This window comes from Microcebus murinus, chromosome 8 (assembly GCF_040939455.1).
Source record: "Microcebus murinus isolate Inina chromosome 8, M.murinus_Inina_mat1.0, whole genome shotgun sequence".
In the NCBI taxonomy this organism is placed as follows: Eukaryota; Metazoa; Chordata; class Mammalia; order Primates; family Cheirogaleidae; genus Microcebus; species Microcebus murinus.
In genome coordinates, this window is record NC_134111.1 from 73258106 (window position 1) to 73285599 (window position 27494).

General features: G+C 37.2%; 1 protein-coding gene across 7 annotated transcripts in view; it reads right to left on the reverse strand.

Annotated features, from left to right (window-relative positions):
* Window positions 1–27494, reverse strand: part of FTCDNL1 (formiminotransferase cyclodeaminase N-terminal like) — a 91360-nt gene that overhangs the window by 29866 nt on the left and 34000 nt on the right. For 3 of the 7 annotated variants that reach the window (XR_012920597.1, XM_076005778.1, XM_076005779.1), the window contains exons 4-6: window positions 9914–10029; window positions 7174–7269; window positions 5489–5641 (exon numbers count right to left, since the gene is read on the reverse strand). Coding sequence is in view for 6 of the 7 variants with exons in the window: in XM_076005778.1 (XP_075861893.1) it covers window positions 5489–5641; window positions 7174–7269; window positions 9914–10029 (365 nt within the window). In the remaining variant the exon portion in view is untranslated. Of the gene's footprint in view, window positions 1–5488; window positions 5642–7173; window positions 7270–9913; window positions 10030–11665; window positions 12121–15656; window positions 15735–27494 lie in introns of those variants that run through there. The other 4 variants (XM_012739089.3, XM_012739091.3, XM_012739092.3 and 1 more) reach the window with 4 other exon arrangements.

Consider the following 27494-nt stretch of genomic DNA (forward strand, 5'->3'; position numbering starts at 1 on the left):
AAATATGCTTAACCACACTTGCAAACTCGACTATTGTTTTTGTGCTATGGCAGTGAGGGGGGTGCTGATATGGCGGCAAGGACTATATCAGGACCCGGAATCTAAATTGACTGATCTCAACCAAATCCAATACTGCTTTATGAGACAATCTCCATAGCAACTGGAGAATCAGAGTAGAAATTCTTAAAGTGAAAAGTTGCTCCTGATTTGCCAGATCAGCCCATGTTTTGACAATCTGTAATAAGGTAATCAAAGGGTCTCAAGATTACCACACAAGTGTTGACTGCCGTGTGAATTTGTCATGGCACGCATCCTCCAAATCACAAAAATACTTTAAAAAACATCTATGAGGCTGATAATTCTAATCAAACTCATTAATGTTTTATATTGTCATGGCACGCATCCTCCAAATCACAAAAATACTTTAAAAAACATCTATGAGGCTGATAATTCTAATCAAACTCATTAATGTTTTATATATTTTAAGATAAATAAAAAAAATAAATTGTGTGAGAGTTACTATTTTATTCATATGACTTATGTAGCTAGCATTTCATCTTTTCAGTCCTCTAAATAATACCTTCCATTTATAGGGCATTGTGCAAACATTATTTCACTTGATCAATGACATAAAATAAAAATCAAGTTTCTGTATCATTTACAAAATTCATCACTATGGTCCAGAATCTTAAAGCGAAATATTAATAACCTACATATTAAGTAAGCCTATTTTCACTGGCAAGTCATTGGAGAATTTGCCTAAGAACCTTCCACCCTGACCCCTCCCTTCCTTCTTTACTCAATCCTTCTCATGGAAGGTTGTATGTTAACGGGCAAAAAGGTCATATCACAGAGACACTGGCTCCTGCACATAAAAACACTGAGTAAGGAAGATATAGGAAACATATAAGAAGCACTATGGTCCACAGTAATCCTGTAGAGAAACTGTCTGTAAAAAACTTATAGCAGTCCAGAAATTCAGACTAAATATCTCCAATGTTGAATTGGAAGTCAGACAAAAGAAGAATGATGTTCCTGTAACTTTACCAACAATTCCAAATTAGGTGGATTCATTGTTCTTGAAAACATCCAAGATAATTAAAAATCACCAAGAATTAGACAATTAAGAACTTCCAAGAAAAGATGGGAATGTGGATCCAAATGTTTACTTTTGTTTCACTTCTTCCACAAACTCCAAAGACGGTAAAGCGATTTCTTTTCAAGCATTTACTCAAACAAATAAAAGTGGAGGAGGAGGCAATCATATTGGAAGTGGGAGAGCAAACATACAAGCAGTAGGTGATTTAATAAGACCCAAGGCAGCAAGAGGGACAGCACAAAAGTGGCCTGACTTGCACCACAGACACCTGACCATGGTCAGAACTGATGGCCCCACTTTGGGAGGGAAGGGAGACAGGAGCTCACAACAGGAAGCCTGCTGGGAAACCTGTTTAAATAGCACTCAAAGCCCATCCCTGCTCCACACAGACAGATACCTGCCCTGGCCCACCCTGGCAGGATGCAAGAGGTAAATAAAGCATGAGGAATACCAGGGATGGCTGAGGGTGCTGATGTGTAATGAAAAGAAAGGAATTAGCCCTCTTCTGCCAGTCAGCTTCAAAACCACTGGCAGTTGCATCACACTCCAGGCTGAAGATTGGGAGGTCCTTCTCTGGGGAACTTGAACAGCTCAAGAGAAAAGACCAAAAAATATTAAAGAGGGTTCCCCAAAGAAATGACCCAGCCCAATCACCCTACAGCTGATAAGCCCCACCTACATACTCAGAGTATCCAGTCGCCTTTCTGGCAGCCACTCTTAGAGTAAGCAGCCAACCAGCGATCATCAGATATCTGAGAAAAGCCTTTAAGACAAACAGAAAAAGCAACAGGGTGGAGGGGCAAGGAGATGGGGGAGACAACACAGGAAGAAGAAATGCCCAAATTATCCACTGATGATACCTTCATGAGATAAGACTAGGATGTTATTTTAAAAAATAAAATAAAAGGAACATTTAGAGAGTAAATAAAAGCACTTGGAAATTAATATAGAAAGAATTTAAAAATTTATGGAAGGCTTGGGATATAAAGTAAGGAAATTTCCAGAAAGTATCATAAAAATATAGTGATGAAAAATAAGAGAGAAAGTAAAAGAAACACATATGGAAGTAACATTCATCGGGTGTTGGGCAGGTGGGAGGGAGAGGAAGGGGCGGATAAATGCATACCTAACGGGTGCAGTGTGCACTGTCTGGGATGGGCATGCTTGTAGCTCTGATTTGGGCAGTGCAAAGCCAATATATGTAACCTAAAGGTTTGTACCTATGTAAAATTTTGAAATAAAAAGGAGTAAAACAAATACAGAGGACCAGTACAAGAGTTCTAATATCCAAATAATGGAGTTTCCAGAAAGAACTAAGAAAATGGTAGACATTGTCAGTGAAATAATTCAAGAGAATTTTCAGCACTGAAAGACAAGAGTTCCAAGGGTTAAAAGTACCCAACAAGTATTCAGCACAATGGAGGAAAGACTCATACAAAGACATGTCACAAAAATTTCAGAACACTGGAAACAAAGTGAAGATCTCACAAGCTTCCAGAGAGAAATGACAGATCACATACAAAGGAACAGGAATCATAATGGCTTCAGAAGTTTCAATAGCAATATGGAAATAAGAACTCAATGACATGATGTCTTCAAAATAAAAGAAAATTATTAGGAACTCAGAATTCTATACCTAGCCAAAGTAACAAATAAGTGTGAAGACAGAATAATGACATATCAGACATATGAGGCAAGGTCTCAAAAAGATACTTCACTTTTTTAATAAAGCTACTAGAGGATGTATTCCACCAAAACAAGGACATAAACTAAGAAAGAAAGCAAAAGAGAAAGTGAAGACGTGGGATTTAGGTTTAGGACCAGGGGATCTAACACAGAGAAAGGTGAAGGGAACATTCAAGATGATGGCGAAGAGAGATCCCACAGTGACAGTTATCCTCAACACATTGAGGGTAATCAGTCCTAATTGGAACAGGTTAGACAGTTATATTTAAGAGATGAAGTTGATCGAATACTCACTGCATGGAGTGTTCTATCTGAATTCATGGAGAGAGGTAGTTATTAACAGAGAATCCAGGGTTAAGCCAGTGATAAGTATGTAAAACACCAAGCAAACAAATAATCAAAAAGATAACAATCAACTCCAGCAGAAAGAAAAAGTTATGCAGAAAAGGTAAAATAATAATGACATTCTATAAATAAATTATTCATTTTGACTAGTGTTTACATAGTTATAACCACTAATGATGCAAATTTTGATATAAATATATAGAGAAAGGAAGGATTGGAAAGTGTGTGTGTGTGTGTATGTATTGGAAGTGAGGGGAGGGTTAAGAGGGAGATAAATTCTGATCTGCAGTGAGAAGTCAATAGACAATGCCTAAAACTAAAAAACCAAGAAGTACCATCGTAACTATGATAAGTTCGGCGGGCTGCAGTGGCTCATGCCTGGAATCCCAGTGTTTTGAGAAGCTGAGGCAGGAAGATCACTTGAGCCCAGGAATTCAAGATTGCAGTGAGCTATGATCAGGCCACTGAATTCCAGCCTGGGTGACAGAGTGAGACCCTGTCTCTACCAACAAAAACAAAAAAAACTTGTAAAAAGTGTTAAAAATAGTGACAAATCCCCTGAACACCAATTTTGGGCCCACCTTAAAAACCCCTTCCTTAAGTTATAAGCAAGCATATAACTTACACCAAAAAGTTCTGAAATATATTCTTCAGTGTTTTTGCATACAAAGCATATATAAGTTACACATATCTATCAAAGTATTAACTATCTGTTATGTTACCAGGATGCTCTCCACTGCCCTTTGTCCGAAGAAGGTTAGCTAAATTATTGTCTTACAGTTGGTTTCCCTGGGAAAGCCTGATTCTAGTGAAAAACATCCTTTCACTGTTCTGAGAACAGCGGGATCCTAGAATGTGAATACTTCTGCCTCATAAGAATGCCTGAGCATGCTGTTACCAAAAAAAAAAAAAAAAAAAAAAAAAAAACTTAAAAAAATTTGGATGATATTAGATGAACAGCTGTGTAGAAAAGGGAATGTAAAAATAAAAACTGCATGTTGGAGCATCAAAATAGTAACCATGTACAGTATATGACTGTTTTTAATCAGACGAAGATTGAAGCTATTACATTTCAAATCAAATGTTATAAATTAGTTCAAGAATGCAGCTGAGCTCTCATTTAATTAGAAATGTCCATGTTTAAATCATGAGGTATGGTAGCTGCCAACGAAGCAAAGGGCAAGGGAGGCAGAAACGCCGCGTCCAGGCCCAGCGATCCGCAGCCGCCTCCCACACAGGCCGCACATCTGGGGTGGACGAGTCCTGATGGAATGAAGAACTTTGTGTACCAGCTAATTTGAGCTTTAATGTAATTGTCCGTAATTGTTTTGAAGACAATTAAAATCATTACTCTGGTCTGGACAATTCTGAACTCTTCATTTTTGTGTGAAACATATTTTCCCCCATGCTGTATTTTAACTCTTTCTCGTATTGAGAAGTAAAGCAAATGTGGGGCCAAGACGTCCCTGGGAAATAACCCCTCCACTGTAAGGTCACAGGAAAACGCAGCACAAGCGGCGAGGAACTCCTTTGGAAACAAGTCTCATTTCCGTTTTCTGGTGCTTGATGTAGCTCAGCGAAAGTCCAAATCTACATCCCAAGTGTTAGACAATTCACCATTAATTAAAAATGAGGCAACATCATAGAGGGTTTCTGAGGTCACACAGAAAAGAATGCAATTATCCTAAGGCGGACTTTTCCCCAAAGACTATGAGCCTCTGTATCCCGTAATTAACCATGGTACAGCTAGAGTCAGTCCTGGCAAAAGGTCTTTCTTTTCTCCCAATTTGCCTAACTCAAAAACACCTCAAGTGACGCAGCTCAAATTTTCCAAATTAATCTCACCCCTGGGGCTGAAATCATGCATGTGACAGTTCAGCTCTAAAGAAAATCTTAGAGAGAGTTGTATGTAGGGAAAAAAAAAAATCAGAGGAAAAAAAGGATAGGAGTTAACATTTAAGTGGTTTTTCAATCTCATCATTACCCCTGCTCAAGAAAATAGCACACAGATGGGCAAAACACGCCCTCGTTCTGCCCTGAAGAGTCCAAGGGACTCATTGGAAACTACTGTTGTTGCCTCGTGCTCTCCTGTGAATTTGTCAGGGACAAAACTATTGATAATTTTTTTTCTTTGCCACATCTCACAGCGTTTAGCATTCCATAACGTGGCAGGGTGGAAAGTAGGTGGAAAGTAGACACGGTGTGTCACTGCAACCCATGAACACTTACTGCTGACAGAATTCTTCAAGATCAACTACTCCCAGGGAGTTGAGGAGTGATTAGATTGTCACAAGCTGCTCTGGTCTGTAAAAACACTTTCCAGTAAGGAATAACACAGAACCTCAAACTTTCTCTTACTTCTTGCCACCACTCCACACTCTTCCACTCCGACACCCGAGAGCGGGTAAATCGGAATGAGGTCCACAGCTCCCAGGCAGGGGTGGATTCCCTCTTGAACCTCCATATCGATAGCACGGAAGGCCTCCAAGCAAGCAGACAGAACAGCACTGCCTAAAAATGTACAATCACAAAAAGCAATCATTAAGCTTTCAATTGCATCTAAAGAAAAAGCTGTGAATTTGTTGTCCCACGAGTTGATTTCTTTTGTAATCCGTAAAGAAGAGTTTTTTTCATCCCAAATAATAAAAAAGATCCAACATTTCCCTCCCTTGCCCCATCTCTCAACAGTTATAAAAGTTCACGTCTTCCAGCTTTTTTCTCTTCAAAGTGGACAAATTATGCAAGGTGTATTGATCTTATACTACATTATTATTTTTTTACGATTGGTTACTTTAGATTTTTTCTATTTTCTCCAATTAATCTAATCAAATTCCTTGTTATTTTCAGAATGCTATATGAGTAATAATAATATACACACAAACATAAATTTTTAAAAGCATATTTTGCTTTGCTCTTATCCAGTAATTAGATTTTTCATTGACTTATTATATGTAAATACATATTGTAGACCTAGAAGAGTTTTCTATTATTACTCTGAGTTTTTATTAGCAGTACAGTGTGACCATTTTGCCAATAGAGAGAAAACAGATTTTAATCTTAACTTTCTTCAAAATAATCTGTCCTATGCTTGCATAGAGTTAAAGTTATCAGTTAACTTTTCCCTCTCTTGTCCAAGAAAACACTCTTCCAAGTTGAAAATAACTTTATTTGAAAATATTTTGATATTAAGATAATACAGGTTTTTGTTCAAACAATTGTGATTTTTCTAATTTAAGTTATTCTACTCAACCTTACAACATCCCTGTAAGACATAGAGCCCATTTCGACTCAACCCATGGCTCAACTCAACAGCTCAGGCTCCCAACACAAAACACACTGCGTAGCATGTTTCACTCCATGCCAACTTGTGAGAGAAGGTGAGGTTGATTTCAGCACTATTACTGCACAGATGAAAACCTGAAGATGTTTTTCTTATGCACAAACGATACGTGATCATCTCCAGCAAAAGAATGTTATTAAATCTTGGACTCCAAGATTCATTTTAATAAAGAAGAAATGAATGTTTGAGATAAACATGTTCAGAAAAATGATGAAATACAGTTTTATAGTAGACTACTTCATGGAAGGGAGTATTTATTTATTTATTTTTGAGACAGAGTTTCACTTTGTTGCCCAGGCTAGAGTGAGTGCTGTGGCGTCAGCCTAGCTCACAGTAACCTCAAACTCCTGGGCTTAAGTGATCCTACTGCCTCAGCCTCCCAAGTACCTGGGACTACAGGCATGTACCACCATGCCCAGCTAATTTGTTCTATATATATTAGTTGGCCAATTAATTTCTTTCTATTTATAGTAGAGCGGGGTCTCGCTCTTGCTCAGGCTGGTTTTGAACTCCTGACCTCGAGCAATCTGCCCATCTCAACCTCCCAGAGTGCCAGGGTTACAGGCGTGAGCCACCACGCCGGGCTGAAAGGAGTATTTAGATTTACACAGGAAATCAATGATTATAGAACATCCGGCTCTACCTGAAGCCTACCCTTCATAAAAAAAGGACAAATATGTAAAGAAAAAAACTGAAATCTTACCCAACTTATCAACAGAAGCTGCTATTGTAATGACTGATCTGTTATAGTCTTGATCAGAAAATATATTCAGCACTGTCACTTCAGAAAGTTTCTGCCCTGTAAAGAAAACAAAAGTACGAAAAATTTTTTTCTATGATAAAACATTAATACTTTATTTCTTCTAATACAATTAAATTTAGTTTAGTAGAAAAATTCTGAGATGTGACCTTTGAAAGTAACACTGTATAATCACAGAATTTGTGAGTAGTAATGCCCACTTCTTCCAGAGTCGTGCTATATGACCAGGTGGCTCAGCTCAGACACAAGCCTTTGCTATCTGTAAAAGACCTCCGCTTGGACTTGGTTCTGAATTTACCAAAGTGCTTCTAACTCAGTCTAAGAAGATAGCCCCTATTTTCAGTGGCCAAATCATATCACTCTAAATTTTGTTCCTTATCAACCTCGTCTCCTAGGGCTTGTCAGTATTTCCTTCCAAAATCCAGAAATCGGACTATTTGGGTCAAGATCTGACATCTGGAAACACTAGAATCAGCCAATTAGTGCTTACAGCAGAGGTTTCTGAGACACATGCACCTGTCCATTAGAAACCGTTCTGACTCCACCATGTCCTTTTCAGAGGCCACCAACAGCCTTCAGATGTTAACAACTTCCAGCTTTTGGTGGCTTGTGACTCACTTGAATATGTGTAACCTGAAGGAGAAAGCTGCCATTCCCTTGTATGGCAGCCATACATAACCCCAAAGTTATTTTTGAAGTTTACAAGCCCGGCTCAACCTCCTTAAAAGTCCTCCTTATGCCTACAAAAGCAAATTCAAAGTGAAGGACAAAAGTTTTTAGGCGGTAATTAAACCTTTAGCTATGCTATTATACCTTGTCCCCCTGCTCCCTGGCAGCTTAACAATTAATCTTTTCAGAGGAAAGGAAAAATAAGTTCCAACTAGGAACTACAGAGCTTAAGGCAGCCCTACACTATTAATTTTAATAATGTGAGAAGATAAACATATGTCACTCACTGATAGCCAAACGAACATCTATAGAGCCCTGCCTTGGTGTAGGTCTAAAATTTATAACTCTATTCCTTTACCTAAGACCTTTCTAAGCCATTTAAATGTGCTCACATTGCTTAATTAGAAAAAATATATAGTATATATAGTTTTATGCCACTCACTTAAAAATAAGTGCCTTTAAAATATGTGTAAAACAACAGGTTCATTTTCTTAACTAGTGCTACCTTCCCTGCATTTTTAAAACTATAAAAGATGAAGCAAGAAGATCATGCAACCTTCTATTTTATGTAGTTTTTCAACATATTCTAGCTCCTGGAAGAGAAGAGATATCATTTAATTTTTTTTTCATCCTAAATCTTCTTCTGAAAAGCTTTTATTCTCAGTTTCATATGATTCAATTGAATCAAATGCTGAAAGAATGAAACACTCTCTCCTGCAATTTCTTAAGCATGCATATAGGAAAAAATTACTGCTGGCAAGAGGAGCTGTCAGTGTGAATCTCAGCAGAAGTAAATTGTTTGGTATTTGTAATGGAGTATAATAGCTATAATATAATTCCATTTGAGCTGCTGCCACTAATAAGCTGATAAAAACTGTGAGTTGAGACCCAGGCGTCCATCAGTGTATGTCTTCCACAAATGTCTCTGCACATTGACTTAATCACAGGGACAGGCAACTCAGTCCCATTAGATGTACTGTTTCTGACAATGAAGAGCCCAAGCTGGCTCTTTCCACAAAAAGCATGCAAAAGCACAGCTGCATACTGACTCCAAAGGAGTTTTCTTATCAGCCATTATCAGGAATTTTCATAGCCATTTCCTGCTCTCACGAAGTTGCAAGACAGTAACTTAAATGGGCTCGTAGTTAGAGAGAGGTTGGGGGAAAACACTTCTTTCTCATCAAAAGCAGTAATCACATAAAAAATGACAATCAGAAATTAAAATATACTGTCTCAAATGCTTTAGGGCTGCGACCCTAATGGTCACCTGTTGCCAAGAAGCAACTGATTTAATAACAAAGCAATTCCATTTAAATAATTTGAAGTCTGTAAATGTACTATTATGTGTGTGTGAAAGTAAATACAAATAATATCTAAGCTGCGTGCCATCACATGAACAATTTACGAAGGGTCAAGAGAGAGTAGCCTCTCATAGTAACACTGGCCAAGGAAGTAAGGAGGCGTGAGTTCCAGTCTGTCACTGAATTGCTGAGTGATCTTACAAGCATCACTTACATGCAATTGCCTAAGGGTCTTTATGCAGAGAAAATGGAGTAGAAATAATAATACTGTAATGATAGCATGGGCTCTGCTGGCAGGAGTGCTTTGAAAAGTAGTTGGTACTTAGCAAGTTTATTTTTCATTTAACCTGCTGAATAAATAGCAGAAGGTACGATTATGCTCATTCTATTAATGATCAAATAAATGGCCCGTGGGGGAAACATTATACTTTTATGTAAATATATCCTCCTCAGGAGCCTGTCAATATCCTGAACAATGTACATCTCAGAGACTCGCAGAGCTGCACTGCTGAGTGTACGCAGGCATTTGGTAAAGAGCATATGTGCACATCTGAGTAACTGATCTATCTTAGCATCCTGGAGTCGTGCAGAAGCTATAGCAAGGAGGAAAATCTAGGAAGAAAGAAAAGTGTTCTGTAGATACATTGTGCAGAGTACAAAAATTACTATGTTGTCAAAACACAATATTCGCTTCAATTGTCTGTTGTTCCTACCATTTTTGTCAAGAAGAGCTGCTTTTGCTATGTTCTCAACAATGTATTTTCTTCTGGCTTCTGAAATATTTAGTAAACAGGCAGCCAAACGGAGCCCCAGACTGGACATGATTTTTCTAAAATAGGAGAAAAATGATTCTTTATTTCAGTCTCTGTAGTTGATTCTTTTCTTTTTTTTAACCATAAAAATCAACTTTTTGGAAACCAGGCAGTCATAATATGAACACTTCACTATGTCATTTCTAGCAAACACCTAAAGGATAAAATCCTCAGATTGACTCAAATAGAAAACCATGTGTACGTGGCCACGCACATATGAACATAGTAACAACACTGGAAAATACCTGGCAAGTTACTCAGCCTGAATTCTGTCATGTCAATAAAACTTACATTAAAGTATGCTATCCCATTTTAAGCATGATCTTCCTTAGCTTAGCCCTGTTTTTGAGGTCTGTACTGTTTAACAGGCATTTTGTTGTTGTTGTTAAGCTAGACTTACTGGAGAAATACAGAAAAAGGGAAATGAGGGAGATTATTTAATATACTGATTCTTATAAAAACTATTCTGTGACAAAAAGAAAAAGTATCTCCACAGGCCATGCCATGGACATTAATTATATGAACAAATAAAAGGGACCCATTTGGGTGCTCTAAATGACAACTGTTTGACTAAGTTGCTCCTTGTACTTTGATCTTCAAAGTTTCTAAATCAGTTTAAATCTTTTCACAGGACTGAAAAATGACGCATACTCTTATTAATCAATACTGCCAAAAATGTGACTGAATCTTTTGTTGAAAATGAATTGTTACACAAGTTTTGGAGTTTGCTTTGAAGCTTTTTAGTATTCTAGAATGGCATTTTTTGCATACCTCAAATGATAGCGTGATTTAAAGGAATTAAAATATCTCAAAATCATAAGAAAATAATTCCCGTTTTCAAGATAAGGACATCATAATTTTGGCCTCTTTTTAAATATCATAACTAAAATGAATGTGGCCCTCATGAAATTCATTTAACAAATATTTGATGAGAGTAATTTTGTGTCAGGTGATGTTCTGGGGAATACTGCAGTGAATGGTGTCCAAGTCTGAGACAAACTTTAAACTTCAGAGTTTAAGCTAGAAAGTTCTCTGGTGCAAATAACGGTCCTGTCCATGAAAAAATCCGCTGGCTTCTGTCCGCTGGGACTGTTGGCCTAAACCTCTTAACCTAGATGGAGCTGAGGGCTCCGTGGCCAGTTCAGATTTGTAGGCAGGTTTTCATATTGGGACCATCATCTATAACCGAAAATTCATAAAAATGTAACCATTAGGTTTTTCTAGACATTAATAACATTGTTGTAATAAAGCAGCCCAGACCTCTCATTTCTATGTAAACAAAAAATTGCTTTACACAAGGGGTGTGGGCGTCTTCTGGTTTTCATTTGTTTTCAGTGTGTTTATGTAGCTTAATTGTCTCATCAGGCACTTTCCCAACATAATTATGCTTTTTAACAAATGGTGTTTATGGCAACCCCTAACAGTGCAAAAGAAAGGATTAGTTTCATCCTCTCGTTCCACATTTTGATTCCCTGTGGACAGCTAAATCACACAAAGATGGTGTTAGAAAATTCACCTTCACAGCAAAAGCTGAAATGAGCGGCAGTACCAGAAGTTTGGAAGCACTTTCCTCTGAGAAAGTGCTCCAAACGCAAGCCCCCCAGACTGTAGGACAGGGAGATCCCAGTCCGCCCATCCCAGCCCTTCCATTACCGCCCGATGACTTCCGGTGACAGACGAGAACACTGCCCCCTCCTCAGTCTACGGCCCGGAGTCACTAAGTTGGCCCGGCAAGCGCCAAGTAGAAAGGAAGCAGTTCACCTGCCCGGGCGCACGCACCCCACTGGCTCTTTGGAGGCCGCAAGGAGGCTCGCGGACGCGGCGGGACGCGTGCTCGGCGCCGGGGCCCCACCGCTGCGGGCCCCTGCGCGGTCCCGACGCGGTGCCTGGGTGGAGTGTCCCAGGGCCACGTGGGCCGAAGGGCAACACGAGTGACTCCCGGGGCCCCAGGAGGCCCGCGGGGAGCGGCGGGGGCGGGGCGCGCGGGCTCTGGCCCGGCAGGGAGCGAGGGGCGGCCGGCGCTGGCGGCCCGGCCCGGCTCTCTAGCCAGCGGCCGCGCCCGCCGCTCGCGGTCGGGGACGGAACCGACCAGCGCGCGCCGAGGGGCGGCGGAGCTCCACGGCAGCCGAGCCGGAGTGGCCGCGCGTGACCTGCGCGCAGCCTGCGCTGCCGGCTCCGCCTCTCGGGCGCCCGGGCGCGCTCCCCGCCGCGCACCGCCCGCGGCCCTGCCGCGCCTCCTGCCCCGCCGCCGGCCCGCGGCCCGGAAGCCGCTCGCGCTTGTCCGCGGTGCCTTTCCGCCTGCTCTGCTTTACCGCGGAACTCTCCGCAAGCCATTCGTGTAAGCGAACGACTTTTTAAAGGGCATTAGACGGTAATGAGGTCTTTGCTCATTGATCATGCACCAGCAGGGGGCTCTTCTCTGGTTTCCTGGAGAGGGACACACACACCCCCTTCTAGTAAATTCCCTCCTGGGAAATTACGGCCGCGAGTGCCTGTGACTAGGAACTGGACCCACCCCAGGACAGAAGGAGTGCGTGAACATACCCGTTTAGTTAAACTTACAACGAGTATGAACCGGGCTTACTCATTTCCTTTTTTTTTTCTAGGCCAGTCAACCTTGAGAATACATTTCTCTTCCAAAAAATCAGGACCTGTTTTTTTATGTAGCAAGGATTAAATGTCACCATTTTGATCCAATTTTGTTCCTGTAGTGAAATAATCACTAAATAACTACTTTGACGGCATAAATTAATTTTTAAATCTATTTTTTATTTTCTAATTATAATTTTTAAACACAGATTTGAGGAAATTAACATTTATGTGGACATTTGGTTTCTAGCCTAATGTGGCATAAAAATAAGTAACATAATGAGTGTTAAAAAAAATCAGGTTCATGATGCTTCTCACATCATCATCATTGTACTTAGATGTCACAACAGTATTATGTGCGATTATGTCAAATCCAGCCTTCTCCATCTCGGAGTGTTGGCAGGTAGGAGGGTGGTTGGCAAGAGGAGGGGTGTTAACCTCAGGATCCTGGATCCATTCCAAGGCTGGTAATTACATTCTGCCAGCCAAAATTCATCCCATAATTTTAATTGGATAAATCCTTTCTGGCCTAAGCTACTGCTATGCCTGTCAAACTGTTGCCACATTTCACCCCAGAGGTGTCTGTGTTTTAGTTGCAAGAATCAGTCCCTTTGAGGTTGGCTTATCTGTTTAAATCCCCAAAGTGCTTTGGGATCCTATAGAATTAAATATATATTTAGGTATTTTTAATACTAAATCTGCATAGAAATGCATAAAGTAGATGTATACCCGTGTGAATACCTAAAGACCAACGCCCATCTAATGTTAGCATTCACTAGATAATTTTGAGGGCTTTTTAACCAGATTGATGTCCCTAACTTTCATTTTTCCTTTTGAGACCTTTTATTGCCTGCAACTTTAGCTCCCATTTTCCACAAAGTACTGCAGTGTCCAAAAGTTCCTTCCAGGGTAGGGCAAAGAACTGAAGCCCCTGTATTTCACCTCTCCAAACAATTATATGCTGAGACTACTTGCTAAAATGAGACAGCGTAGTAACATTATATCTAGTCTTATCCTGCCCTGCAGAGAAAACAGCAGGACACCTAGGGGCTTCATGGTTCTAGCTGTAGCGACTGCCAGGGGGAAAGCTTTCCCCCAGTATCTCCCAATCCTCTCTGTGAGACTATCTCTCCCATATAGGCTACTGGGGCATTGAGTAAGATAATGTTCCTGAAAGCATCCCTTTCTCCACCCTACTCAGGAGAGAAAACAGGGCCCCAGTGTTTTTCGTGGTGTGCAGTGGCTACCCCTGCCTGAGGACAGGAAGTATACGTTTTTGGAAAATTTAGGGATACACATAGCAGCCCATCCTGTGAGTAGTTTAGCAATAGACTGAACATATTATTTTGTTCTTTTCAATAATGAAAAGGTACTGTTAGTGTTAGTTTAGCTGTATCACATGTAATCCTGCTCATTTCATTATTTAAAAGAGCTTTATGTCACATTTGTAATGTGTGTATGTCAAGTCTCTCATTTTTATTTAACATATGATTCTTTGGAGAGATTTTTTCATACTTTTTGAGTTAATGTACTACTCTGACTCCACGTTTCTGCTGCTAAGTCCACCTTCTGGGCATTAGTTCTTATGGTTCCTGTCCAGGAACGAATAAGCATTGGAACAGAGAACAGCTAAAGTTCCCAAGGGTCAGTGCTAGTGATGATGACTGCTGTTTCCTAACATGCATATTGGTTCCCTCTTAGGCAAAGAGGATACTTTTCTTTACCCTTCATTTCCATTTTTGCAAGCAGGGAGAGCTTAGTTCTTCTAGGAGACTTTTCTGCCCCATCTGAGCTGAGAAGGGTAAAAGGGAGAGGTTGTGCTCCGCCCTGAGCCCACACCACAGCCTGGGGGCTGGTTGAATAGGGCCAGGCCTAGGGTGAGGCAGGTGAGATACTCAGGCCTTGGTGCAAAATGTAAGTGGGCGCCAAAAATCTCAGTGATGCAATATTTTTAAAAATTAAAATTAATGCAAAAAAGAAATCCGTGGTAAACAAAATGTCAAAATAACAGGATCCCACCTTGCACTTGCCCTCGACTCAGCCCTGTGGTTGCATTTCCCTCTGTGTGGCCCGTTTCTGATTGTAGGGCTGAGAGGAAACTGCACCACTCTGCCCAACCTGCATCCTCTCTTCTGCCCCCAAAATGGACAACAAAACCAGAAATGCCAAGGGTAGAAATTGCCAGACCAGTGGAGACATATAATTTGTAGTCTGTTCAAGAGTTTCTAGACTTCCATATATAGGAGAAGGCCAACTTAGTTCAAAAGAAAGCAAACCTGTATTAGAACAGACAAAAGAATTAACTCTATTTACCTGATACATTTCAGAATATGATAATTAGGTTTCCTATTGTGCTGTGGGATTTTGAAATGTTTTAAAGAACATTTATATTAATTGTATGTACCTATATTCTATTTTCATTTTCTAGCATTTATTTGTGTTCAGGAAAACAGGAGTAGAGAATTACCCTTAGAAAGAATAACTCGTTACTGAGTGGTTAAACAGGTAAAAGAACAAGTAAAAAAGACAAATTCCTAAGGCAACTTTTTTCTTTGAAGATTTCACTTCCACTATACTTTTGCACTATGTCAAATTTCATTCTGCCTTCATCCCTCTTCCCTCCTCATGGAAAACATGAAAATATTTTATTTCTTCTTTCATATAAATGTGGTCTGATAAATGAGGGATTAAAAATAAGTGACTTTAGTTATCATTCTAGGAAAAGTTAGGTAAAGAAGTGTTTTTAATTATTTGTGAATTTTAAATTATTTGCATCATGATATTATGAAATATGCATCCTATTAGTCATTATCTAAAATAGCAAATGGGTTTCACTGTTGCCATTTTTAATTTGGAGTGGCAGAAGCTATGCTATTAATTTATTTTAAGTGAAGAAAAGGAGCTTGATGTCCAGAAAGAAATTACAGCAACTAACAGAAACACCTCCTTTGCCCATACAACTGTGTCTTAATTACATACATTGATCTCTAGTCACTTTTATCTTAATGAAGGGAGAGGACCATAGAATTTCTAAAATTAAAAATTTATTTTTTACCTTTCACCTTGGAAATGTCCTTGCCTTTATACAATATGGATTGGATTCTTTCTCTTTAGTTTGCTGATGTCTTTATCGTGAAAGACCGGGAGACTAGAATGTAAGCATAGTTATTAGCTTTAATTGGAATCACTTATGCACTTATTATTATGTATTCTATTCATGCACAGCTGGAATATCTCATGTAACTAGCCAAAAGTTAAAAGTCTATGATCCACCCACCCCTCAATTCATTCCTTGCCTTTTTATACCTTCCGTGGTCGTACAGTCATGCAAGTCGTCCTTTATTATGGAACCTAGGCATAGAATGAAATGAAATGCTTCCTAGAGCCTCTCTCCAAAGCTGTTTTTAAATAACTGTTATGTTGCAGATGAAAAGCAATTCCTAAAACAGACTTTGAGTTTGTGTTGAAAATTTGTTTTATCTTATGGGACTACATTAAGATTATTTCTAAAGCTATTATAGGATACATATTATACAAAATGTATCACTATGTTCAGAAAAATGCTATGAATGTTTAGGGACATTTTCCCCTAAGTAACATAAATTTTTGTTGTGCTAAGAAGTTTCATCAATAAATATTTGCTTAAAAATTCCAACCAATGGGTGGTGACTACCAATTTCCATTAATGAAGATAACACATTTAGTGACAGTCCAGTAGTGGTGCTGTTTTTTTTGTTGTTGTTGTTGTTTGTTTGTTTTTTTTTTTTTTTGAGACAGAGTCTCACTTTGTTGTCCAGGCTAGAGTGAGTGCCGTGGCGTCAGCCTGGCTCACAGCCACCTCAATCTCCGGGGCTCAGCGATCCTTCTGCCTCAGCCTCCCGAGTAGCTGGGACTACAGGCATGCGCCACCATGCCCGGCTAATTTTTTGTATATATATATTTTTAGTTGGTCAATTAATTTCTTTCTATTTTTGGTAGAGACGGGGTCTCGCTCAGGCTGGTTTCGAACTCCTGACCTTAAGCAATCCGCCCGCCTCGGCCTCCCAAAGTGCTAGGATTGCAGGCGTGAGCCACCATGCCTGGCCTTGTGGTGCTATTTTTTTAAAAATGTTTTCTTTAACCTGCCTTGTGCCTCTCAGTTATTATTCAACTCTTTTAGCTTGAAGGTCTGTGCTCCTGGAAAAGATTTGAAAATAAGAACTCCTAGACCCTCAGGGCAGAAGGGACCTTAGAGATCATCTGGCATCTTCCCATAACTCTTTGTTCAAAGGATGTCTCATCTGCAACAAGGCCACAGAGAGAAGCAGAGCTTCTGATGGAACCAGGGGGTGGGGTGAGCAATTGGGGTGTCCCAGCAGTCATGTACCTTGCCCCCACTTCTTCCATGGCTCCCTTCCTGAACCGTAAGGTATCTTTGAAAACCACAAATTAGTTCCACCACTTTTCTTGGGCTTGAAACCCTTTTTAAAACATCAAAGGAAATTTTTATCTCTTGAAAATTAACCCTCTGTCTTGAAACAAGGCCCTGATGCAGTCTTAAAATGCAAGTGCTATGGAAAATCCACATTACTTTGTAAATTGTTGAATGGGTTTTAATAATAATTTCTGTGGAGAAAAATAAATATGAATGCATAGTCAAATCTGAAATGATCCATCAAAGACTTTAATTAATACTCTAGGAAATGTGGTCTAGAAACCAGAAGGATAAAGATTTGGGGGAAGGAGGAAGGAGAATTCAAAAAGATGCAATCAAATATGGTAGACAATTATAGTTCAGACAACAAGCAAGGATGAAAGTGGCTTAGTTACTGTGTCATTAAGCAGTTCCCAAGACTGTAATACAGCCCTGCCCTTCCCAGTGCCTCTGTCACTGTTAACATTAGTATTTTCACTTCTCTATTTTGGGCAAAAGAATGGCAGTGCTCCTTGTGAGAGATTTCTGGGTTCTTTGTATTTTATTTAGATATGGGGCCCATTTTTGTTTTCTCTATCCCCGTTCAATTTTTTTTTTTTTACTTATATCTCATGTTATTCCATTTGATCTATGATCTTAAATTCTGAATGATTACAGAACTGTCTGCAGTGGTTTCAGCCAGCCATATTTTAAAGGTGAATTTAAATTATAAATATAATAATGTGTAATGAAAAATATATAATGAAAATACATTTTACAAGTCAGAATCAGATTATATCAAATTATCATTTGATTGCTACTAATTTTACTCAAATAGAATTCACACAATTTTTCATCTTTAAGTTTTATTTATTAATGTAAGACACAAAGGACTCTCCAAAGCTTTACTTCTCTAAAATGATAATACTTTTGAAGTAATTATTCAAACTACAGAACATATTTTAAACTAGTTGGATCTAATTAGATTGTCTATAACTTATTGATAAAAGTACAAATAGTAGAGAAAGTTGAGGAAAAAATATTTTAAAAATTTATTCTGATTGCAACCTCCATTCATTATTGACAGTAATGAATCAATTGAAAGATTGTGCATATTCTGCAGAATAACTTGATCTTCTCCAGTGTCCAGCCTTAAAACACCAAACATATTAGTAGAAATATATGGTATTTTATTATAATGAAAGTAAATATCTGTGATAACACAATTTTTGTATATTAAAAATATTTTCCTTATAAATGTGATTTTTACTGATAGTTGTAATATAAATCTAATAATACACAGTATTTAATATATCTAATAGATTAACTTTATCATTATAAAACATAGTTTTAAAGCTAAAGGGAACCTGACATGTTTCTCATCGAACACTTTAAGGGTGTGAAACTTGGGCCAAAAGAGGTTATGTGATTGCCACATGTCTAATATCACTCTGCTATTTTAAATTTTAAATTCCTGGGGGATGAAGTCCAAGGCCCTTCCCAGAGTAGCCTTGTTCAGTTTTTTAAAGGTTTTCTCCATTTCCTTTTCCCAACCCTACCCCTCATTCTAAGTTCATGCTGTAACAGCACATGCTCACCAAACACACTTTTGACTATTATGTCTCTAGCTTTGCTTGTGCTTTGCTCAAAATTTCATTCTATGACCTCACCCACCTACTCAATAAACAACCCCCATCTCTGTGAAGTCTTCCTGAATTCTTCCTTCTTTCCCAGGATTCATTATATAATTCCCTTGCTCCCAGAACATCTTACACTTAGGAATGAAACACTGATCATGTCATATTATTGTTATATTATTTCACAAGCATCTCTTTCCCCTGTCAGATTAAATGCAATAGGATAATCCTTATCTTTTTATGTCTAGAGTTTAGTCCAATCTTCAATCATGCTACTTTGTAAAAATTTTTAAAGAAATGAATTAATGGAATGATGAGTGGATAAGTACATGCATAAGTGAATGAATCAGTGGATTAACGAATGAACAAACAAACCAATAAGGAAGTGAATGAATAGGTCAAGTTTCTCAATCTTGGCACTGTTGATATCTTGGCCAAGATAATTCTTTGTTGTGGGGGGCTGTCCTGTGTATTGTAGGATGTTTAGCAGCGTCCCTGATCTCTACCCACTAGATGCCAGTAGCAGCTCCCCTCAATTCCACCCACGCAACTAAGAAAAGCAAAAATGTCCCCAGATGGTGCAAAATACCCCCAGGTGAAAAATCACCCTTGGTTGAGAATCACTGGAATAGAGGGAAGGATGACTAGATGCAGCAGTTCAGATGGAGGGCAGGGATTAGAAATCTGGTCTCTGCCTCAGTCCTATATTTTTCCCATTATGACTTAGCCCCTACTGAGATTCAAATTCAAATCTTAATCTTCTCACAAAATAGTTTTAAAACCTGAGATCAAAAACAGAGTTAACAGAGGATAATTAATGCAGCAGAATATTTAAAAGCAATGTTAGGAGTAAAGATATCTTCCATCAGTTAATCTGGTTTACCATTGCCTTTTAAAAACAGTATTTATTTGTAGTCAATATTATTAAATGATACTAATTTGACCCTGCCTACATATTTGCTCCTAGGAGTGTGGTTTTTTAAAATTGTCTAAATGCCACTTCATAGCACCATCTTGTGGATCTTAGAGGAATCACTGATTTCAGTTTAAAATATCTAGTTATTTCCCCAGAAAAGAAGAAAAAGAAACAAGAGAAAGTATAAAAAATAAGTTTTGCTTATTGAAATGTTCTATCAAACCTTGAATTAAGGACATAGTCAAGTTTTACTTCAATTTTGGTATTGGGCCAAGACTTACAATTCGGCTTCAACTTCATCTTCCCCTTTGGCCTTTGGAAAGTCAAATAACCACAGACCGACGTCATGATCATTATGTCTGCCCCATGTAGGTTACCATCGTGTGCAGTCAGCAAAGCAGGGGCATGCCAACAAAGAAGATCATCCTTACGTACTAGTTTAACACTTGACTATTCATTTTGAATGTACAGCTATAACTTAGAATAAAATGTTATGTGCTAGAAGCACTGGAAGAGCAAAGTGTTGCAAAATTAGGGAAAAATGTGAGAGCTGGTAATCTTATATAGAAAACAAATAACAAGCTTTAATCTGTTATATTAAAAAATAGGCATATAGGCCGGGCATGGTGGCTCACGCCTGTAATCCTAGCACTCTGGGAGGCCGAGGCGGGAGGATCACTCAAGATCAGGAGTTCAAGACCAGCCTGAGCAAGAGCGAGACCCCATCTCTACTTCAAATAGAAAGAAATTAAATGACCAACTAAAAATATAGAAAAAATTAGCCAGGCATGGTGGCACATGCTTGTAGTCCCAGCTACTCGGGAGGCTGAGGCAGTACGATTGCCTGAGCCCAGGAGTTTGAGGTTGCTGTGAGCTGGGCTGATGACAGAGCACTCTAGCCTCAGGGAACAGAATGAGACTCTGTCTCAAAAAAAAAAAAAAAAAAAAGAAAAAAAAGAAAAAAGAAAGTTTGGCAATACTCATTCCTGTACTATAATGTCAAACTTTTAAAATTTGATTGCTAAGATTTTTTATTATAAAAATGTAATTACAACTACATTTCACATTTCTTTTTATGTCCAAAAAATTCATCCTATGATGGTATCTGGTGTCAGCCTCGGAAAATTGTTGAAAAATACTTAGCCATTTGGCATTCAGCCTAAATATGTATTTGATATACACCTAAATCTAAAAGGAGAGTGAAATGTAAAGGTGATGATGTCAAACATAATGGATTTTAAGTAACTTCCTCTTTTTTAAACATCTGAGTTTTTTCTTTCTGACTTAAAACAAAATATTCATCACAAAATGCCAGGAGCATAAAATGCTAAGGGCAGTAATGAGGAACCTGCATAGGATTACCGATATGGAAAAAACATTTCTATTAACAGATGTAATTGAAATCTAATTTTATAGGCAAAATGTTTAATTGATTAAAATTCTTATTTGTTATTATTCATCCTAATAAACAATCTTCTTTTTTCTATGACAAAAACTAAGCATAGCCATATACTGAAAGATTTTTTTCCTTGATTATCTCCTTTGCTTATCGCTCCACATGTAAACATTAAGAATTACCAGCTGGGTTCAGCCCAGGGCATTTGGGCATCTAAACTCTATTCTTCTCTAAGATGAGATATCATTACTTTGGGAAATGGTAAGAATACAAGGGTGTTAAAAAGAGAACTTTTCTTGCAGGGACTTTGACATAATTGTTTTGACCCCAAAGTAACCATTGTATGTTACAGGATAGTAGCCTGCCTATGTGGTTAAATATAGAGCCCCAGCAGGTGGATCAGGTCAGCAAGATTGAACAATCACAACAATACTTGTAATGACATTTAGCTCCTTTTAATGCACTTACGTCTGTAAGGAGGCAATCCATGCTATGAACAACATGGTTCTTGGCTTTGAATGAACATAGATCTCACTTATGCAAATATTATATTAACTTTATAAGACTAGAACCCCAACATGTCCTATGTTGAACATTAGCTAATAGTTGTGGCAAGGGTGATTAGTCAGTCAATTAACCTCAAAGTTAATTTAACCTATAGACACACCATAATGAACAGCGTTGGGAGCAACTAACATAATTTATTTATTGGAATAAAACATGAAGGTATACTGTAAAATAATCTGATAAAAATAATCAGCCAAAATACTTTTTGTTACTGGATTTCATACCAATACTACATCTTTATTAATTCTATAACATGAACCCTTATATTTTAGTATTTTATGGCATTTACTGTTGACAACTTTGTAATATTTAAAGAAAGGATTTTCATATTACTGTTTTTTTCTTTGAGTTATCTTATACACATTCATGCTATTTTTATCTTATTTACAAATTAAGCACATTTAAATTACTAATCTACTTTACATTTTAAATGAGAAATAATTTTAAAAAGTAGAAATTAGACATTTTGTGCCCAAAATATTGAAAACATAATCCCTTTAAAAATATCCACCATCTCTCTCCTCCCTTTCCTTTTAATTCAAACTAGTTAGTTTCCTTTGAAGATATCTTTTGCCAATGTTTCCGAAAACTATTTTTGTTTGAAAATTTTAGGGTGGAATAGTTTTTTAGATGAAGGAAACTGTATTTGCAATTACAGCTTATAAAGTAAAGAAAACCATAAACTCCTTTTGGCATCAATTTGACTCAAGGTCAAAATTAGATTTCTTCCTCTTCTAACATGTGAATTATAAGCTCCTCTTTTTGTAAGTAGATAAATTTGGGGTGGAGGGGTCAGTTGGAAACTACAAAATATACTGTATGACTACTAGAGTTAAAGTATAATTTCAAGTGAACAGTTCACTAAATTTTGACCTGTTTCTGTTATAGTAAAGTTTTGGCGGTCTTAGTTTTTGTGTTTCTTAGTTCAGTAACAACAATGCCTTTAAAAATTTCAGATTAGCACTTAAAGATTGGAATTATTTCTTTTCATGTCAAAATGTGTGGTGATGGTAATAATTGCAAAGAAAGGTATTGGGGTCTACTATGCAATGGAATTATTTATTAGGCTCTATGAGAAAATGAAAAAGTTATGAATGAAAGAGATGATTCCTGGCCTCTAGGATCCTATGACATATAGCTGTTTTTTTTAAGCTTTCATGACAAACATTCGCAAATGAATCCTGAAGCTATCCTTTGAATGGGAGAGTGAGGGCATTGGGCAAGAAAAATCAGCTCCTTTACTCTGTTTGATCAACTCTTACTTTCTAAATGTATCATATCATTTCTGATGGTGACTAAAGATAACCTGAGAATTCAAACTCATTTTACATCAATTAATATGTATTTGACTAATGTTTATGTATGAAGTCACAAATCACTGAGCTATAAAAGACCTGGGAAAGTCCTCTGAAGAGGCAGGGAAATACACGTATCCCACGTTGAAGAATCAGACTTTAAAAGAAATGGAAAATCATTAAAGAGTTAAGCTAGAATCTGAGATTAATTTTACTTGACAAATGAATCTGACTCATGATCAAGCCATGAGAATCACATAAAAATATTTTAAACTGATAAATTCCACCACCTGATGAGGGGGCCACACATAAGTCTTTTTCGCAGATGATTTGGCGGCAGCTGGGTTATTGAGGGATGCCTTGGTTATTTGGTCACTTTTCTAACTCTCCCTGGCTTAATCAGCCTTTGTTCCAGGGAGTAAAAAGACATGCTGATGATCATTTAGGCGAAAGTAAATAAAGATAAGTAATATGCATAGCTCCTTAGTTATTTCTAAGATCATTAAAAACCTGCTATCAATGATATAGTACTAATGCCCATAATAATTTGTTGAATCTAGAAGTGAAAGTAATTTTTCTTGTCATGAAGACAAACATTTTTTAAAAATATTTTCTTAATCTACTTATCATAAGAAGGAATTTCTAAGATTATCCTATATTTACACATTAGGCAGTATAAACGTTTATTATGTTAGGCTTTTGAGTGGAGGAATGTATGTTTGTTAATTATTCAAACACAAAAGTAAAGAGTATGATCAATCCCACATACCTAACTTCAATAATTATTAACATGTAGTTAATTTTATTTTATCTGTACCTCATCTAATTTTCCTGTCATTTCCACCCTGCCCATCAAAGTATAATTATAAAGAAAGGCCCACCTATCACATTTACCCATAAATTTAAGAGGAGGTTTTAGAAGTAAATAGATCACTAGTCTTTCCATGACTTATGTCTGTTTTGGAAAAGTTCAGGTTACCCAAGTGGTCACATTGTCAGAGAGCCATTTGCCTTCAAGATCCCTGATCCCAGCCATGGCTCTGCTCTCTCAAATATCTTCAGTGTATATACTCCCTATACCATTCACTTATCAGTGGCATTACCTTCAGTGTACCCATGACTATAAATGTTAATATGGCAACTTGATTTAAAAGGTGTCCAAGGGAATTATTATTCATTCTTTCACTCCTTCATTAGTTATTCTAGACATTGGAGGTACAATGCTGAGCAAATTAGACAAAGACCCATGCACTATAGTTAATTTCTAGAGTTGTGATCAAGAGGCAAAGACTTATTACTTGGGAGACTACCTCTTTGTATAGCCATTGTCATTCCTCATGCCACTTTATTTTCCCTCTGGGAAACTCTTTATATCCTCACAAAAAGGCCAAACTAGTGAACCAAATAAATATGATGTAAAACAATGATAATTTTTTTAAAAGCACACACTTCTTATATGAGAATTAACAAGTTTTAATTATGTATGTCTATTGATACCTTACTCCCCCAAATCCTCCCCATACCTGCAGATTGCTCCAAGTAAGTCTGGGAAAATGGGAATGACCTTTTTTTCATCCGGAAATAAAGTAAAATTGGAAAAAAAACCCCACTATGTCCAAAACTCATGGTTTTTAGAATGAAATTTCTAAGTAATTAGATGATGGCACCCAGAAAATATGTATAAATCTCTACACAAAATTACTGTATAATTTAGTAACTATCATGTATTATTATCTTAAAATGAATAATGATTATGCAAAATTAGCTCTTTTATAGATCAATCTCTAATTTAAAAACTGATGTTTAGAGCTATAAAAGATATCATTGTTTTTTGCAACATAGAATTCTGTCTAATTCAAATTCCTTTGAAAGCCATCTGTAGCACTTTGAGTTTTCACTGTCTCAAAATTGACTTTCTTTCTTGACAAATACTTGATAGAAATAAATTCAATATACCTGTAATGAAAAAAACCTGAAACAGTAAGCAATCACATTAAAGGTTTCCTTTTAAATTTAAATTCAACTGGTTTTAGCTGTTGATTTTTATTTCCCCAATCAAAAATTTAAATTGTAATATACTATAATATAAAGTATTTTCTGTCATTGCTTCTTTGGGGATTGAGAATAGAAATGGTTTCTAATTTTAAAGATTCAAAAGATTAAATAGCTGGATGAATTATATTTTAAAATTCCCATTAATTTATTTTCAAATGAGGAAAGCCCACAACTTTGAGAAACTGATTATTATGGGAAAAAAGGCCTTGATTTGTAATTGCACCCAAATATGAAAGCCTACATTTTGTAAGCATAAAGATTACATTCTCTTCAAAAGATTGCAAATTCTCATAGGCACATAACTTAGAGAATGAGAAGATTGCAATTTGAAAAATTACAGATTTCATTGTTTTTGATGTGTGAAACCTATAAACAAATATCAGGAGATTGTATTGCAAAACTGAAAATCCCTTGTTTAGTTTTGTAAGGGACAGTGCCCTATGTGGCTTACAACCCTGACTTAAAAGAAAAATGCAGAGTAATGCAAAAGACACTCTAATCACTGCATCTAATTACAAAGAAGAATAACTCAGTAAAAATTTTAAGTATCTTTGGGCAGGCGTGTGGTCTGGTGGTCAGAGCATGGGATTTCAAGTCAGTAGTCTAAATTTCTATTTTAAACACCACTTCTAAATTTCTCCATAACTTTGGGCATGGCATTAACTTTATTTTTAAATAAGAATTTGAGATCTGTTGTTGATAATTACAAAGTAGTTTTGAAATCCTTTTACAGAGGTATAAATCTAATACTGTAAAAAATTAACAGAGGGACAGGTGCTTCCTTGACTTCCTGGTGGTAAAAATAAAAACTTACTTGACAAAAAGAAAAGATCAGGTAAATTAAGATGAATTCAGAAAATTTTTCTTTACCATTTGCTGGTATTAGTAGCATTGCTATACCCATGTGTTATTTCAAAGTCAGGTCAGGATATTATTTAACAATCAACTCACTGATACGGTTACTAATTTTGATAGCTTTCCTCTAAATTGCTCCTTTGCTTTTGAGGAAATGGTAGTCCTCACTGGAGCCAACACTGCTCTTTTTATACTAATTGTTATTGTCACTCTAAGGAACGTGTACTCCACAGCAATATGCCTGCTTTGTATTTTGTTTATGTGTTGTGTTTTTCAAGTGCTCCTCCAAGTGTAATAAGTACAGACAAATTACCATGTAAGTTTTCTTTAAGCTACTGCTAGATTTCTAAGGTTGAATGTAGGTAAGTGATTCAAATTCTAACACATCTCTATAAATCAATTACCACAGTAATTTTCCCTGGGAATAATTAACATTTGAATTCAGGGTATGTGACTTGACTTATAGGACTGTGGTCTTCCTCCCTCCCTCCTTCCTTTCCTCCTCCTTCTTCCTCTCTCTCTCTCTTTCTTTCTTCCTTCCTAGAGAGTTTTGGTACTCTACAGATTTTTTTGAGAATAATAATATTCTTATATGCTTTTTAGTCCTACTTTAGCTAAAGAGTATGCTTTATTGTTGGGAGAATCCACCCAGCCAAATTTGCTAAAATATCCAGTATACAAATTAGAAACAAAGAGCAAAATCAGGAATAGTGTGGTATTATCAATATAGCATGTAATGGGGTTATACAAAATTTGCCCAAAATTTCAACCTCAACAAGAACCCCCAGTGTCTGATCTACTACACACTTTCCAGGCAAAAAGTGATCTTTAAAAACAGCCATTTATCAAGATAATGCTGCATGAAAGGAAATGGAGATCATTATAAAGCAAAGTAAAACAGTTTAAGGACAGATCTTGTTTTATGTTTCCCTGATTAGAAATGCAGTGTAAGAATGTCTTGCTAAAGTACTTAAAACACTATTAAATGGTCCAAATCTCAAGTGGGAAACCTTTAGTTAAAGGATCAAATCCCAACAGGGTCAGTTTAGTCTTCTGGCATTATACAGGAGGAAAATTAGAAACTGAGCTTTCACTAAATTTGTACTCTAGGGAAGATCTTAAAATGGAATCCTTGTGAGGTGGTTTGCGGTATCTGTAATAGCTTCAGAGACTGCTTCTATTTTCCTGGGTGAATTTATGTTAAATAAAAAAGGTGGGAAATTTAACTTATTCAGTTCATAAAATTAAAATGATATATTTTTTAAAATGCTGAATGTTTAGGAAAACATAAGTAGTATTTATTCTAAATGCAGAAGTTTAGTCCTGCATTTAGTCCACTAAAGTCCAATTTTCTATTTCCTACTTGGACCTTTACAAAGCATCTTGCATTCCACAATAATGACAAGAAAAAGGTCTTCTTTAAAACTTGTTATCTTAGTTATGAAACACTAAATTTTTTAAACCAAACCCTATTTGATTCTTTATGTTCTCTACAGATTCCCAAGTCTAACCCTCCTTTACTTTCCCACTCACTCAACATACGATGGAAAGAGATTAAAAACTACAACAGCTCCTATACCTGTGATGGTGTCCCTCTGCGATGGAAATGGAGGGAAAAGCATTTAAGAGATGGAAATAAATTTTGTCACAACAGAACTAGGTATAATGGGTCAACTTCTAGAATGGGGAATGTAGGAGTTTTACCTTCATTCTTCAGAAAACATTCCTTCTAAGTATCTATTATAATGATAAACTGAAACTCCATGACTAGTTGACACT